This window comes from Salvelinus namaycush, unplaced genomic scaffold (assembly GCF_016432855.1).
Source record: "Salvelinus namaycush isolate Seneca unplaced genomic scaffold, SaNama_1.0 Scaffold63, whole genome shotgun sequence".
NCBI classification, from domain to species: domain Eukaryota; kingdom Metazoa; phylum Chordata; class Actinopteri; order Salmoniformes; family Salmonidae; genus Salvelinus; species Salvelinus namaycush.
The window spans coordinates 29,775-45,395 of NW_024061342.1; the positions used below are offsets into that span (position 1 = coordinate 29,775).

General features: G+C 48.0%; 1 protein-coding gene across 2 annotated transcripts in view; it reads right to left on the reverse strand.

The window, feature by feature from the left end:
* Nucleotides 1–15,621, reverse strand: part of LOC120042192 (epidermal growth factor receptor kinase substrate 8-like protein 2) — a 69,031-nt gene that overhangs the window by 28,739 nt on the left and 24,671 nt on the right. The window contains exons 2-3 of one of the 2 annotated variants that reach the window (XM_038987064.1): nucleotides 7,031–7,097; nucleotides 5,945–5,991 (exon numbers count right to left, since the gene is read on the reverse strand). In XM_038987064.1, the coding sequence (XP_038842992.1) occupies nucleotides 5,945–5,991; nucleotides 7,031–7,065 (82 nt within the window). In that variant the 5' untranslated portion in view covers nucleotides 7,066–7,097. Of the gene's footprint in view, nucleotides 1–5,944; nucleotides 5,992–6,154; nucleotides 6,264–7,030; nucleotides 7,098–15,621 lie in introns of those variants that run through there. The other variant, XM_038987066.1, reaches the window with a different exon arrangement.

Sequence of the window (15,621 nt, forward strand, 5' to 3'; positions counted from 1 at the left end):
TCCAACCTGACAGGGCTTGAGAGGATCTGCAGAGAAGAATGGGAGAAACTCCCCAAATACAGGTGTGCCAAGCTTGGTCAGGTAGAGTTTCTGGCATCCGCATAACCCAGATTCGTCCGTCAGATTGCCAGATGGTGAAGCGTGATCGGTCCCGTTCTGTGAGATTGTGTGGCCTGCCACTCCACGGCTGAGCCGTTGTTGCTCCTACATGTTTCCACTTCACAATAACAGCACTTACAGTTGATCGGGTAAAGCTCTAGCATGGCAGAAATCTGACTTGTTGGAAAGGTGGCACCCTATGACGGTGCCATGTTGAAAGTCACTGAGCTCTTCAGTAAGGCCATTCTACTGGCAATGTTTGTCTATGGAGAATGCATGGCTGTGTAGACCCTGCCTGCCTCTGGTTAGGTATCAACGAGGACCCTGCCTGCCTCTGGTTAGGTATCAACGAGGACCCTGCCTGCCTCTGGTTAGGTATCAACGAGGACCCTGCCTGCCTCTGGTTAGGTATCAACGAGGACCCTGCCTGCCTCTGGTTAGGTATCAACGAGGACCCTGCCTGCCTCTGGTTAGGTATCAACGAGGACCCTGCCTGCCTCTGGTTAGGTATCAACGAGGACCCTGCCTGCCTCTGGTTAGGTACGTACGTACGTCTACCATGTCTGTCTGTCTGTCTGTCTGTCTGTCTGTCTGTCTGTCTGTCTGTCTGTCTGTCTGTCTGTCTGTCTGTCTGAGACAGAGACAGACATTCACAGTCCCAGCTCATTCACAGAGACACCACCCACAGAGACACCACCCCACAGAGACACCACCCCACAGAGACACCCCCCCCCACAGAGACACCACCCCCCACAGAGACACCACCCCACAGAGACACCACCCCACAGAGACACCACCCCACAGAGACACCACCCCATGTCTCACATTAGATTAGACAGATTAGATTGCTGACCAACGCTGATCTACCATGTCTATCAGAATGCATTCTGGGGTACCCAGGACCAACGCTGATCTACCATGTCTATCAGAATGCATTCTGGGGTACCCAGGACCAACGCTGATCTACCATGTCTATCAGAATGCATTCTGGGGTACCCAGGACCAACGCTGATCTACCATGTCTATCAGAATGCATTCTGGGGTTCCCAGGACCAACGCAGATCTACCATGTCTATCAGAATGCATTCTGGGGTACCCAGGACCAACGCTGATCTACCATGTCTATCAGAATGCATTCTGGGGTTCCCAGGACCAACGCTGATCTACCATGTCTATCAGAATGCATTCTGGGGTTCCCAGGACCAACGCTGATCTACCATGTCTATCAGAATGCATTCTGGGGTTCCCAGGACCAACGCTGATCTACCATGTCTATCAGAATGCATTCTGGGGTTCCCAGGACCAACGCTGATCTACCATGTCTATCAGCATGCATTCTGGGGTTCCCAGGACCAACGCTGATCTACCATGTCTATCAGAATGCATTCTGTTGTTCCCAGGACCAACGCTGATCTACCATGTCTATCAGCATGCATTCTGGGGTTCCCAGGACCAACGCTGATCTACCATGTCTATCAGAATGCATTCTGGGGTTCCCAGGACCAACGCTGATCTACCATGTCTATCAGAATGCATTCTGGGGTTCCCAGGACCAACGCTGATCTACCATGTCTATCAGAATGCATTCTGGGGTTCCCAGGACCAACGCTGATCTACCATGTCTATCAGCATGCATTCTGGGGTTCCCAGGACCAACGCTGATCTACCATGTCTATCAGAATGCATTCTGTTGTTCCAAGGACCAACGCTGATCTACCATGTCTATCAGCATGCATTCTGGGGTTCCCAGGACCAACGCTGATCTACCATGTCTATCAGAATGCATTCTGGGGTTCCCAGGACCAACGCTGATCTACCATGTCTATCAGAATGCATTCTGGGGTACCCAGGACCAACGCTGATCTACCATGTCTATCAGAATGCATTCTGTTGTTCCCAGGACCAACGCTGATCTACCATGTCTATCAGCATGCATTCTGGGGTTCCCAGGACCAACGCTGATCTACCATGTCTATCAGCATGCATTCTGGGGTTCCCAGGACCAACGCTGATCTACCATGTCTATCAGCATGCATTCTGGGGTTCCCAGGACCAACGCTGATCTACCATGTCTATCAGAATGCATTCTGGGGTTCCCAGGACCAACGCTGATCTACCATGTCTATCAGAATGCATTCTGGGGTACCCAGGACCAACGCTGATCTACCATGTCTATCAGAATGCATTCTGGGGTACCCAGGACCAACGCTGATCTACCATGTCTATCAGAATGCATTCTGGGGTACCCAGGACCAACGCTGATCTACCATGTCTATCAGAATGCATTCTGGGGTTCCCAGGACCAACGCAGATCTACCATGTCTATCAGAATGCATTCTGGGGTACCCAGGACCAACGCCGATCTACCATGTCTATCAGAATGCATTCTGGGGTTCCCAGGACCAACGCTGATCTACCATGTCTATCAGAATGCATTCTGGGGTTCCCAGGACCAACGCTGATCTACCATGTCTATCAGAATGCATTCTGGGGTTCCCAGGACCAACGCTGATCTACCATGTCTATCAGCATGCATTCTGGGGTTCCCAGGACCAACGCTGATCTACCATGTCTATCAGAATGCATTCTGTTGTTCCCAGGACCAACGCTGATCTACCATGTCTATCAGCATGCATTCTGGGGTTCCCAGGACCAACGCTGATCTACCATGTCTATCAGCATGCATTCTGGGGTTCCCAGGACCAACGCTGATCTACCATGTCTATCAGAATGCATTCTGTTGTTCCCAGGACCAACACTGATCTACCATGTCTATCAGCATGCATTCTGGGGTTCCCAGGACCAACGCTGATCTACCATGTCTATCAGCATGCATTCTGGGGTTCCCAGGACCAACGCTGATCTACCATGTCTATCAGAATGCATTCTGGGGTTCCCAGGACCAACGCTGATCTACCATGTCTATCAGAATGCATTCTGGGGTACCCAGGACCAACGCTGATCTACCATGTCTATCAGAATGCATTCTGGGGTTCCCAGGACCAACGCTGATCTACCATGTCTATCAGAATGCATTCTGGGGTTCCCAGGACCAACGCTGATCTACCATGTCTATCAGAATGCATTCTGGGGTTCCCAGGACCAACGCTGATCTACCATGTCTATCAGCATGCATTCTGGGGTTCCCAGGACCAACGCCGATCTACCATGTCTATCAGAATGCATTCTGTTGTTCCCAGGACCAACGCTGATCTACCATGTCTATCAGCATGCATTCTGGGGTTCCCAGGACCAACGCTGATCTACCATGTCTATCAGAATGCATTCTGGGGTTCCCAGGACCAACGCTGATCTACCATGTCTATCAGCATGCATTCTGGGGTACCCAGGACCAACGCTGATCTACCATGTCTATCAGAATGCATTCTGGGGTTCCCAGGACCAACGCTGATCTACCATGTCTATCAGAATGCATTCTGGGGTACCCAGGACCAACGCTGATCTACCATGTCTATCAGAATGCATTCTGGGGTTCCCAGGACCAACGCTGATCTACCATGTCTATCAGAATGCATTCTGGGGTTCCCAGGACCAACGCTGATCTACCATGTCTATCAGAATGCATTCTGGGGTTCCCAGGACCAACGCTGATCTACCATGTCTATCAGAATGCATTCTGGGGTTCCCAGGACCAACGCTGATCTACCATGTCTATCAGAATGCATTCTGGGGTTCCCAGGACCAACGCTGATCTACCATGTCTATCAGAATGCTAAGCACTAGCAGAGAGCAGCATGAACAGGGTCATAACATAGGACTGGGTCATAACATAACACCACTCTGCTCACCAGACTTGGGTTTAAATATTATTTTAAATAATTTCAAGTACTCTATCTGTGCTTATTAAACGTGCCTGGTACCAGTGGTGAAAAAGTAAAGTACAAATAAAAAAGACTTCAGTAGTACTTTCAAGTATTTTTACTGAAGTACTTTACACCACTGGCTGGTACAGATCTAGGGACACACATGACACTCCAGGCTACATTAAGCAATACAAAGCAATAACAAAGCTTTTTTTTATTTTTTATTAAGTAGTATTTGAACCCAGGTCTGCTCTACTCTGCTCACTCCCCCTGACAAGCAGGACTTCCTGTCAGTCGAATGGACCATTGCTATGATTTGAATCAATTACTATGCTGGATAAATCTTTAAAGTTGACCAAAGGGTTAAAAGGAATTAAAACAGGACAATAGTCCAATAAATACTTCACAATCCTTAAAGGGCATATCTGGGATGTATTTGAAACCAATCCTTAAAGGGGATATCTGGGATGTATTTGAAACCAATCGTTAAAGGGGATATCTGGGATGTATTTGAAACCAATCCTTAAAGGGGATATATCTGGGATGTATTTGAAACCAATCGTTAAAGGGGATATATCTGGGATGTATTTGAAACCAATCGTCAAAGGGGATATCTGGGATGTATTTGAAACCAATCGTTAAAGGGGATAACTGGGACGTATTTGAAACCAATCCTTAAAGGGGATATCTGGGATGTATTTGAAACCAATCCTTAAAGGGGATATCTGGGATGTATTTGAAACCAATCCTTAAAGGGGATATCTGGGATGTATTTGAAACCAATCCTTAAAGGGGATATCTGGGATGTATTTGAAACCAATCCTTAAAGGGGATATATCTGGGATGTATTTGAAACCAATCCTTAAAGGGGATATATCTGGGATGTATTTGAAACCAATCCCTTACCAGGTAATGATGGTACCGTATGACCAGGTATGTAATGTGTGTATAACTGATAACAGAGTACTACCAAGAGGCTACAGGTAGATAACGTGTTGAGGAGCGAGTATATGAAAACACTTACATTATATAACATTCCAGTTCTCACACACACATTAAACACACACACACATTAAACACACACATTAAACACACACATTAAAACACACATTAAATACACACATTAAACACTCACACACACACACAGTCAGTAGTAAACACGTTAACCTGTGTCCGTGTCACAAAAACACAGAACACAAAACAGACACACTTCGGGTGCGTTGGTAAATTCAGTCTGGTCATCAACTCCGATTTCAGAGCACTCTCATCTGAGTGTGCCAGAGAGCGCAGAATAACTGATGAATTTGCGAACGCTTAACACCCGTTGAATATGGCCTGTGTCAGTAAACTCATCGGCCAGAGCATCCGGTGTGCGCTCTGAACGCGAAACACTCTGAATTTGGAACGGACAATCTGGCAGTTACAGTCACCAACTCTCTGGATAACATAACAGCTTAACCAGCTCTGCTAAAGCAAGTCATGTTCAGTGAGCTTTTCTCGCTCACTTAGATGTCTGGAAGTAGCTAGCAAGTTAGCTTGGGTGCTTGACTGCTGTTGTTAGTACATTCAGATCAACCCTTAAAGAGATGGGTGGGGCTAAAGCTTAAGAGGGTGTGAACGATGCTGAATGGGGTGGAGACAAAGAAGGGCTCTCCAGTAGGTGTAACAAAACATTCAAGGAGCATTTTCTCAAAAGTGAGGTTACAAGTTGATCAACTTTCAAAGCAGAATTACTTTCCCATTGTTCCTCAACTCTAGTGTATGATATACCATTTTCTATCTCTGAGTCTCTACTTATAGCCAATGTAAAAAACACAATTTCAAATGTTGCTACATAAGACCAATTTGAGCCGGTCGGTCAATATTAGCATACAGTCAGTAGTAAACCCGTTCCCCTGTATCCGTGTCACACACACACACACACACACACACACACACACACACACACACACACACACACACGCACACACGCACACACACGCACACACACACACACACACACACACCCGTCCATATCTTACCATATAGAGCCTTGGCGCTAATCTTGCTGTCAGATCTGGCCACCCCACTGCAGAGAGAGGAAGAGCAGGAGGAAGAGGAGGAGGAAGGGTTACCAGGGTTACGTTGTCTGCCTTTCATCGCTTCTCCTATTTTTTTTCTCAAACTCATCCAAATGTCACAATGTTACTACAAACACTATCTATCACTAATCAGTCGCACTACACACTCACACAGGGCAGTGTGATACAGTGAGTAAGAGTTTCCCAGCTTGCAGACTGGACAGGACTGGAAGAGATTAGTCCTGAGATTCTGAGCATATGGCCCAGAGAGAGAGAGAGACAGAGAAGCGGCATGGAGAACGGGGAGTGAGAAGGAGAGCAAGATAGAGAGAGAAGGCATGGGGCATTGGGAGAAAGGAGAGAGGGAAAGAGAGAGAGAGAGAGTGGAGGCGTGGGCCTCGGGGAGAAATGTGAAAGAGAGAGAGTGCGAGAGAGAGGAGGCGTGGGTCACGGGTAGAGAGAGAGGGGGGGCACATGGAGAGAGAGAGAGAGAAATCGAGAGACAGCAAGAGAGAAAGACAGCGGGAGAGGGGGGGGCACATGGAGAGAGAGAGAGAGAAATCGATAGACAGCAAGAGAGAAAGACAGCGAGAGAGGGGGGGGGGGGCACATGGAGAGAGAGAGAGAGAGAGAGAGAGAGAAATCGAGAGACATCAAGAGAGGGGGGGGGGGGGTACATGGAGAGAGAGGGGGGGGCGTGGGGCTTATGGAGAGAGAGAGAGAGAGGGGGGGGGGGGGGGGGGGCACATGGAGAGAGAGAGAGAGAGAGAGAGAGGAAAGCTGGAGCCAGGAACCCAGGGAAAGCAAACACGCAACAGAGACAGAAACAGAGGTTTCTCTGTCCTCCAGGAGTCCCTGACCCGCACCCAGTCTGACATATACTAGGTTAGTGATTCTATCTCACCGTGTTCAACTAGGAGTCTGGGAAAGGGCATCTATTAAAAGATGGAAAATGGATGTGTGTGTGTGTGTGTGTGTGTGTGTGTGTGTGTGTGTGTGTGTGTGTGTGTGTGTGTGTGTGTGTGTGTGTGTGTGTGTGTCACTCACTTGGCCTGCCTCTTCGGAGGTCCCAGGATACTCATGATCTAAGACATCCGCCAGAGAAGAAGAGAGGCTGAGAGGAGAGAGAAATGACATGATGTTTGTTTACTAAACCAAGCATAGGACGTTTCCCACAAGAGAAATTCTATACATGATATTTATCCATAGACAAAGACTAAAACAACCAACATTGGTTACACAACCTCAACGTCTTCTCACTTAAACATTCAGAATCAAATCAAAGTTTATTAGTCGCGTACAGAGATTTGCAAATGTTATCGCAGGTGCAGCTAAATGCTTGTGTTTCTAGCTCCAACAGTGCAGTAGGATCTAACTAAATGCTTGTGTTTCTAGCTCCAACAGTACAGTAATATCTAACTAAATGCTTGTGTTTCTAGCTCCAACAGTGCAGTAGGATCTAACTAAATGCTTGTGTTCCTAGCTCCAACAGTGCAGTAATACCTAACTAAATGCTTGTGTTTCTAGCTCCAACAGTGCAGTAGTATCTAACTAAATGCTTGTGTTTCTAGCTCCAACAGTACAGTAGTATCTAACTAAATGCTTGTGTTTCTAGCTCCAACAGTGCAGTAATACCTAACTAAATGCTTGTGTTTCTAGCTCCGACAGTGCAGTAGCATCTAACTAAATGCTGGTGTTCCTAGCTCCAACAGTGGAGTAGCATCTAACTAAATGCTTGTGTTTCTAGCTCCAACAGTGCAGTAATACCTAACTAAATGCTTGTGTTCCTGGCTCCAACAGTGCAGTAATACCTAACTAAATGCTTGTGTTCCTAGCTCCAACAGTGCAGTAGTATCTAACTAAATGCTTGTGTTCCTGGCTCCAACAGTGCAGTAATACCTAACTAAATGCTGGTGTTCCTAGCTCCAACAGTGCAGTAGCATCTAACTAAATGCTTGTGTTTCTAGCTCCAACAGTGCAGTAATACCTAACTAAATGCTTGTGTTCCTAGCTCCAACAGTGCAGTAGCATCTAACTAAATGCTTGTGTTTCTAGCTCCAACAGTGCAGTAATACCTAACTAAATGCTGGTGTTCCTAGCTCCAACAGTGCAGTAGCATCTAACTAAATGCTTGTGTTTCTAGCTCCAACAGTGCAGTAATACCTAACTAAATGCTGGTGTTCCTAGCTCCAACAGTGCAGTAGCATCTAACTAAATGCTTGTGTTTCTAGCTCCAACAGTGCAGTAATATCTAACTAAATGCTTGTGTTCCTGGCTCCAACAGTGCAGTAATATCTAACAATGCTTGTGTTCCTGTCTCCAACAGTGCAGTAATATCTAACTAAATGCTTGTATTCCTAGCTCCAACAGTGCAGTAATATCTAACAATGCTTGTGTTCCTGGCTCCAACAGTGCAGTAATATCTAACTATGCTTGTGTTCCTGGCTCCAACAGTGCAGTAATACCTAACTAAATGCTGGTGTTCCTGGCTCCAACAGTGCAGTAATATCTAACTAAATGCTTGTGTTCCTAGCTCCAACAGTGCAGTAATACCTAACTAAATGCTTGTGTTCCTGGCTCCAACAGTGCAGTAATACCTAACTAAATGCTTGTGTTTCTAGCTCCAACAGTGCAGTAATACCTAACTAATTGCTTGTGTTCCTGGCTCCAACAGTGCAGTAATACCTAACTAAATGCTTGTGTTCCTGGCTCCAACAGTGCAGTAATATCTAACTAAATGCTTGTGTTCCTGGCTCCAACAGTGCAGTAATATCTAACATTGCTTGTGTTCCAGCAGTGCAGTAATATCTAACTAAATGCTTGTGTTCCTGGCTCCAACAGTGCAGTAATACCTAACTAAATGCTTGTGTTCCTGGCTCCAACAGTGCAGTAGGGAACGTTTTAGGTTGTCAGTGATGTGCACGCTGAGGAACTTGAAGACTTTGACCCTCTCCAATTTAGCCCCTGTTGATGGGGGTGTGCTCTCTCTGCTGTAAGTCCACGATCAACTCCTTCGTTTTGTTGATGTTGAGGGAGAGGTTCTTTTCCTGGCACCACTCCGCCAGGGCTCTCACCTCCTCCATGTAGTCTTAAGTTTATGCCTTATAGGTGGGGAGGAGTAGAATGGAGGCGTGATCTGATTTTTCGAAGGGAGGGCCTTGTAGTCACACTGAAAGGAACAGTAGCAATGATCCTCAGTCCTCAATGCGAGTGTAGCACAGGAGACTTGTTGATAGAATTTCGGTAGCATTTTCCTCACATTTCCGTGTGGTTCAGTTGATAAAACATTGTGCTTGCAACTCCAGGGTTGTGGGTTCGATTCCCATGGGGGACCAGTACGGGGGGAAAACACAAAAATGATATCCAGTCACTACTGTAAGTTGCTCTGGATAAGGGCGTCTGGTTAATGACTAAAATGCTAAAGTCCCTCGCTACAGTAAATGTGGTTTCCAGTGTAGTTCTTTGAGAGCCGTTGCCAGCTTGTGGGGAGGGAATATGTGTCTGTGTTTTGGTGCAGACGCTGGGACGAATAGAGCTGCCTTGGGAAGTTCAAACAAAGGATCCAGGTCAGGGAAATCTAATTTCAGATCATATGACCGCCAATCTAATATCCCAAAGTTATTTTCGGCTGTAGGTAATAAAACAGGAAACATTCTCCGCAAATAACGTAGTAAATAACACACACAACTACTGCAAAGTTGGCTAAGAGCTAGAACCAGAGCGACCGTTTCACAACGTAAAGATTGTAGTTGTTGTAGGGAATGGCTCAGAGAGCTGTTGGTGGGTGGCTCAGAGTGCTGTTGGTGGGTGGCTCAGAGAGCTGTTGGTGGGTGGCTCAGAGTGCTGTTGGTGGGTGGCTCAGAGAACTGTTGGTGGGTGGCTCAGAGTGCTGTTGGTGGGTGGCTCAGAGTGCTGTTGGTGGGTGGCTCAGAGTGCTGTTGGTGGGTGGCTCAGAGTGCTGTTGGTGGGTGGCTCAGAGTGCTGTTGGTGGGTGGCTCAGAGTGCTGTTGGTGGGTGGCTCAGAGTGCTGTTGGTGGGTGGCTCAGAGTGCTGTTGGTGGGTGGCTCAGAGAGCTGTTGGTGGGTGGCTCAGAGAGCTGTTGGTGGGTGGCTCAGAGTGCTGTTGGTGGGTGGCTCAGAGAGCTGTTGGTGGGTGGCTCAGAGAGCTGTTGGTGGGTGGCTCAGAGAGCTGTTGGTGGGTGGCTCAGAGAGCTGTTGGTGGGTGGCTCAGAGAGCTGTTGGTGGGTGGCTCAGAGAGCTGTTGGTGGCTCAGAGAGCTGTTGGTGGGTGGCTCAGAGAGCTGTTGGTGGGTGGCTCAGAGAGCTGTTGGTGGGTGGCTCAGAGAGCTGTTGGTGGGTGGCTCAGAGAGCTGTTGGTGGGTGGCTCAGAGAGCTGTTGGTGGGTCAGAGAACTGTTGGTGGGTCAGAGAACTGTTGGTGGGTCAGAGAACTGTTGGTGGGTCAGAGAGCTGTTGGTGGCTCAGAGAACTGTTGGTGGGTCAGAGAACTGTTGGTGGGTCAGAGAGCTGTTGGTGGGTGGCTCAGAGAGCTGTTGGTGCCAGTTAACTAATAGCTAATTTACTGTCTTAAGAAAACAAGGGATACAACTAAACGACAGTAGAGTCATTGCTCTTTATCTCTTTATGATAGGAACCGTGTAAACAACACAGAGAAAATACATTTTTAAAAACTATCCCTTTCCTCTCGTCAGACTTGATGGCACCTTCTCAAGACAGTCAGTAACGATTATGTAATCATGTAATGTCTAATGTGTCTCCGTCCGGAACCATAAATAATGGTGTCATTAGTAAATGATTACTGTCTAAAACTCATCTGGATATTAGTCTGATCCCTGATCTGTGTATGCTGCAAAATCACCATAGGAGTTAGCAACACAAACACAAACAGACCTGAGACAAAGATAATATTAAAGGCTCAGTTCAGTCAAAAACGTGATTCTATTGTGTTTTATATATATTTCCACACTATGAGGTTGGAATAATACTGTGAAATTGTGAAAATTAATGCCCTTTTAGTGTCAGAGCTGTTTGAAAAGACCACCTGAAGTTTCTGCCTGTTTTTGATGGGACGGAGTTTTGACCTGCTTGGTGACATCACCAGGCGGTAAATTCGTTAATAGACCAATAGGAAAGAGAGTTCCAAACCTCTCTGCTAATAACAGCTCGTTTTCTGTTTCCCCCTCCCCATTCAGACCACTCCCAGACAGTCACTAGCAACATTCTTGCTTGAGAAATGCTAAGAAGCAATTTTTTTCAATTTTTGATCCATTTTAATTGACAACAAATCACAGTAAGGTACTTAATTGTTACCCGGAAATGATTTGATATTGAGATTTTAAAAAAAACATCTGCATTGGACCTTTAATGCATTTACTTTCTAGTTACTAGAAGTAAAGTGTTGTTACGTTACGTCTACTCCTGCTCGACGTCACTGGTCGACTAACCACCGGTCTTGGCATCCATCATTACTACCATCATTACTTACCATTTATCTTAGCGTTCTGTTCTGTCAGTCATCAGGTAGTAATTGTTTGTGTTTCCATGTCCAGACGCTTCTCTCATTTTGTAACGGTCCTTGTTTGTTTGTTTTCTTCTTCATTAAACTCACTAACTGCACCTTCTTCCTGACTCCTTGCGTCTACGTTACAGGTGTCTGCTTCACACAGCAGATTTGAGTTTCATCCAGTAACTTTTGAAATCCTCATTTTGTATTTTGGTGAAAAAAGAGGATTATTTTCACTCTTCTCTTCCTTCTTTAAATCGCTGTTCACCTGAGTAGCCTTCTCCTCTAAGCATCTCGTTATATTAGCTTGTACTATATTGATTACAACTGAGAGCCCAGGGTAGGTCTGATGTCACTCGTTGGTTACTAGCTGCTACTATTAAGTGCTTGACTGACTGGTAAAGGTACTGGTCTACCTGTCAGCTGGGTGTCCATATGGTAAAGACAGGTATTACCAAGCAGAAGGGCTCTGATTGGGCCCAACCCCTTCGGGCCCTGGTCAAAAAGTACTGTATATAGGGAATAGTACTGCATCGGGCTGAGGTAACATAACATCGGGCCGAGGTAACATAACATCGGGCCGAGGTAACATAACAACGGGCTGAGGTAACATAACAACGGGCTGAGGTAACATAACAACGGGCTGAGGTAACATAACAACGGGCTGAGGTAACAACGGGCTGAGGTAACAACGGGCTGAGGTAACATAACAACGGGCTGAGGTAACAACGGGCTGAGGTAACATAACAACGGGCTGAGGTAACATAACAACGGGCTGAGGTAACAACGGGCTGAGGTAACATAACAACGGGCTGAGGTAACAACGGGCTGAGGTGGGGTAACAACGGGCTGAGGTAACATAACAACGGGCTGAGGTAACAACGGGCTGAGGTGGGGTAACAACGGGCTGAGGTAACATAACAACGGGCTGAGGTAACATAACATCGGGCCGAGGTAACATAACAACGGGCCGAGGTAACATAACAACGGGCTGAGGTAACATAACAACGGGCTGAGGTAACAACGGGCTGGGGTAACATAGCAACGGGCTGAGGTAACATAACAACGGGCTGAGGTAACAACGGGCTGAGGTGGGGTAACAACGGGCTGAGGTAACAACGGGCTGAGGTAACATTACAAAGGGCTGGGGTAACAACGGGCTGAGGTAACATAACAACGGGCTGAGGTAACATAAAAACGGGCTGAGGTAACATAACAACGGGCTGAGGTAACAACGGGCTGGGGTAACATAGCAACGGGCTGAGGTAACATAACAACGGGCTGAGGTAACAACGGGCTGAGGTGGGGTAACAACGGGCTGAGGTAACAACGGGCTGAGGTAACATTACAAAGGGCTGGGGTAACAACGGGCTGAGGTAACATAACAACGGGCTGAGGTAACATAACAACGGGCTGGGGTAACATAACAACGGGCTGAGGTAACATAACAACGGGCTGAGGTAACAACGGGTTGGGGTAACAACGGGCCGGGGTAACAACGGGCTGGGGTAACAACGGGCTGGGGTAACATAACAACGGGCTGAGGTAACAACGGGCTGGGGTAACAACGGGCTGGGGTAACAACGGGCTGGGGTAACAACGGGCTGGGGTAACAACGGGCTGGGGTAACAACGGGCTGAGGTAACATAACAACGGGCTGAGGTAACATAACAACGGGCTGAGGTAACATAACAACGGGCTGAGGTAACATAACAACGGGCTAAGGTAACAACGGGCTGAGGTAACATAGCAACGGGCTGAGGTAACATAACAACGGGCTGAGGTAACAACGGGCTGGGGTAACAACGGGCTGGGGTGGGGTAACAACGGGCTGAGGTAACAACGGGCTGAGGTAACATTACAAAGGGCTGGGGTAACAACGGGCTGAGGTAACAACGGGCTGAGGTAACATAACAACGGGCTGAGGTAACATAACAACGGGCTGAGGTAACATAACAACGGGCTGAGGTAACATAACAACGGGCTGGGGTAACAACGGGCTGGGGTAACAACGGGCTGGGGTAACAACGGGCTGGGGTAACAACGGGCTGAGGTAACATAACAACGGGCTGAGGTAACATAACAACGGGCTGAGGTAACATAACAACAGGCTGAGGTAACATAACAACGGGCTGAGGTAACGTAACAACGGGCTGAGGTAACGTAACAACGGGCTGAGGTAACGTAACAACGGGCTGAGGTAACGTAACAACGGGCTGAGGTAACGTAACAACGGGCTGAGGTAACGTAACAACGGGCTGAGGTAACGTAACAGCGGGCTGAGGTAACATAACAACGGGCTGAGGTAACATAACAACGGGCTGAGGTAACATAACAACGGGCTGAGGCAACGTAACAACGGGCTGAGGTAACAACGGGCTGAGGTAACAACGGGCTGAGGTAACAACGGGCTGAGGTAACAACGGGCTGAGGTAACAACGGGCTGAGGTAACAACGGGCTGAGGTAACAACGGGCTGGTGTAGCAACGGGCTGGGGTAACAACGGGCTGGGGTGGGGTAACAACGGGCTGGGGTAACAACGGGCTGGGGTAACAACGGGCTGGGGTAACGTAACAACGGGCTGAGGTAACGTAACAACGGGCTGAGGTAACGTAACAACGGGCTGAGGTAACGTAACAACGGGCTGAGGTAACGTAACAACGGGCTGAGGTAACGTAACAACGGGCTGAGGTAACGTAACAACGGGCTGAGGTAACGTAACAACGGGCTGAGGTAACGTAACAACGGGCTGAGGTAACGTAACAACGGGCTGAGGTAACGTAACAACGGGCGGAGGTAACGTAACAACGGGCTGAGGTAACGTAACAACGGGCTGAGGTACCGTAACAACGGGCTGAGGTACCATAACAACGGGCTGAGGTAACAACGGGCTGAGGTACCATAACAACGGGCTGAGGAAACATAACAACGGGCTGAGGTAACATAACAACGGGCTGAGGTAACATAACAACGGGCTGAGGTAACATAACAACGGGCTGAGGTAACATAACAACGGGCTGAGGTAACATAACAACGGGCTGAGGTACCATAACAACGGGCTGGGGTAACAACGGGCTGGGGTAACAACGGGCTGGGGTGGGGTAACAACGGGCTGGGGTAACAACGGGCTGGGGTGGGGTAACAACGGGCTGGGGTAACAACGGGCTGGGGTAACAACAGGCTGACAATCTCTCCTAGTGCCTGCTTCCATCTACAACAAGACACAGACATGTATGTATCTCTCCCAGTGTCTGCTTCCATCTACAACAAGACACAGACTGTGAGGATATTAATAGCCATTAAAACTGTGTCGGAGGAGCAACAAGGAGCATGAGAGGCGCTGGAGCTTATCTAGATACAGCTTATCTATACATCTATATAATACCATAGCAGATTACACAAACAAAGGATGCATACCAAATGGAACCCTGTATAGTGTCCTCCTTTTGACCCAGAGTCCTTTGCACTATATAGGGAATAGGGTGCCATTTGGGACGAAGCCCATGACCAAAAGGTGAATGAGGGTATGAGGCCTGGGAGACTATAGGAGAGTGACTAGGTAGTGTTTAATTCAACACTTCCTCTTTCCTCTCTTATCTCTCCCGTCATCTTCTCTCACTCTCTCTCTCTCCCATTGTTCCGGATAGCCAGGTGCTGGCACGAGACCAGGTTTCAGGGTAGGAGGGAGGGAGGGGGGGATGAGAGAGGGGCAGGGAGGGAGGGAGAGATGCGAGGGAGGGAGGGGATGAGAGAGAGGGAGGGAGGATGTGGATGGGAGCGTGCTCCCTCTGCTGTCTCCCGAAGTCCACGATCAGCTCCTTTGTTTTGTTGACGTTGAGAGGGAGGTTAGTTTCCTGGCACCACTCTCCCAGGACCCTCACCTCCTCCCGGTAAGCTGTCTCATCATTGTCGGTAATCAGGCCTACCACTGTTGTGATGTCTGTAAACTTGATGATTGATTTGGAGATATGCGTGGCCACGCAGTCATGGGTGAACATGGAGTACCGGAGGAGGATCAGCGTAGCGGAGGTGTCATGTCCTACCTTCACCACCTGCGGGTGACCCGTCAGGGAGTCCAGGACCCAGTTGCACAGGGCAAGGGTTCAGACCCAGGGCG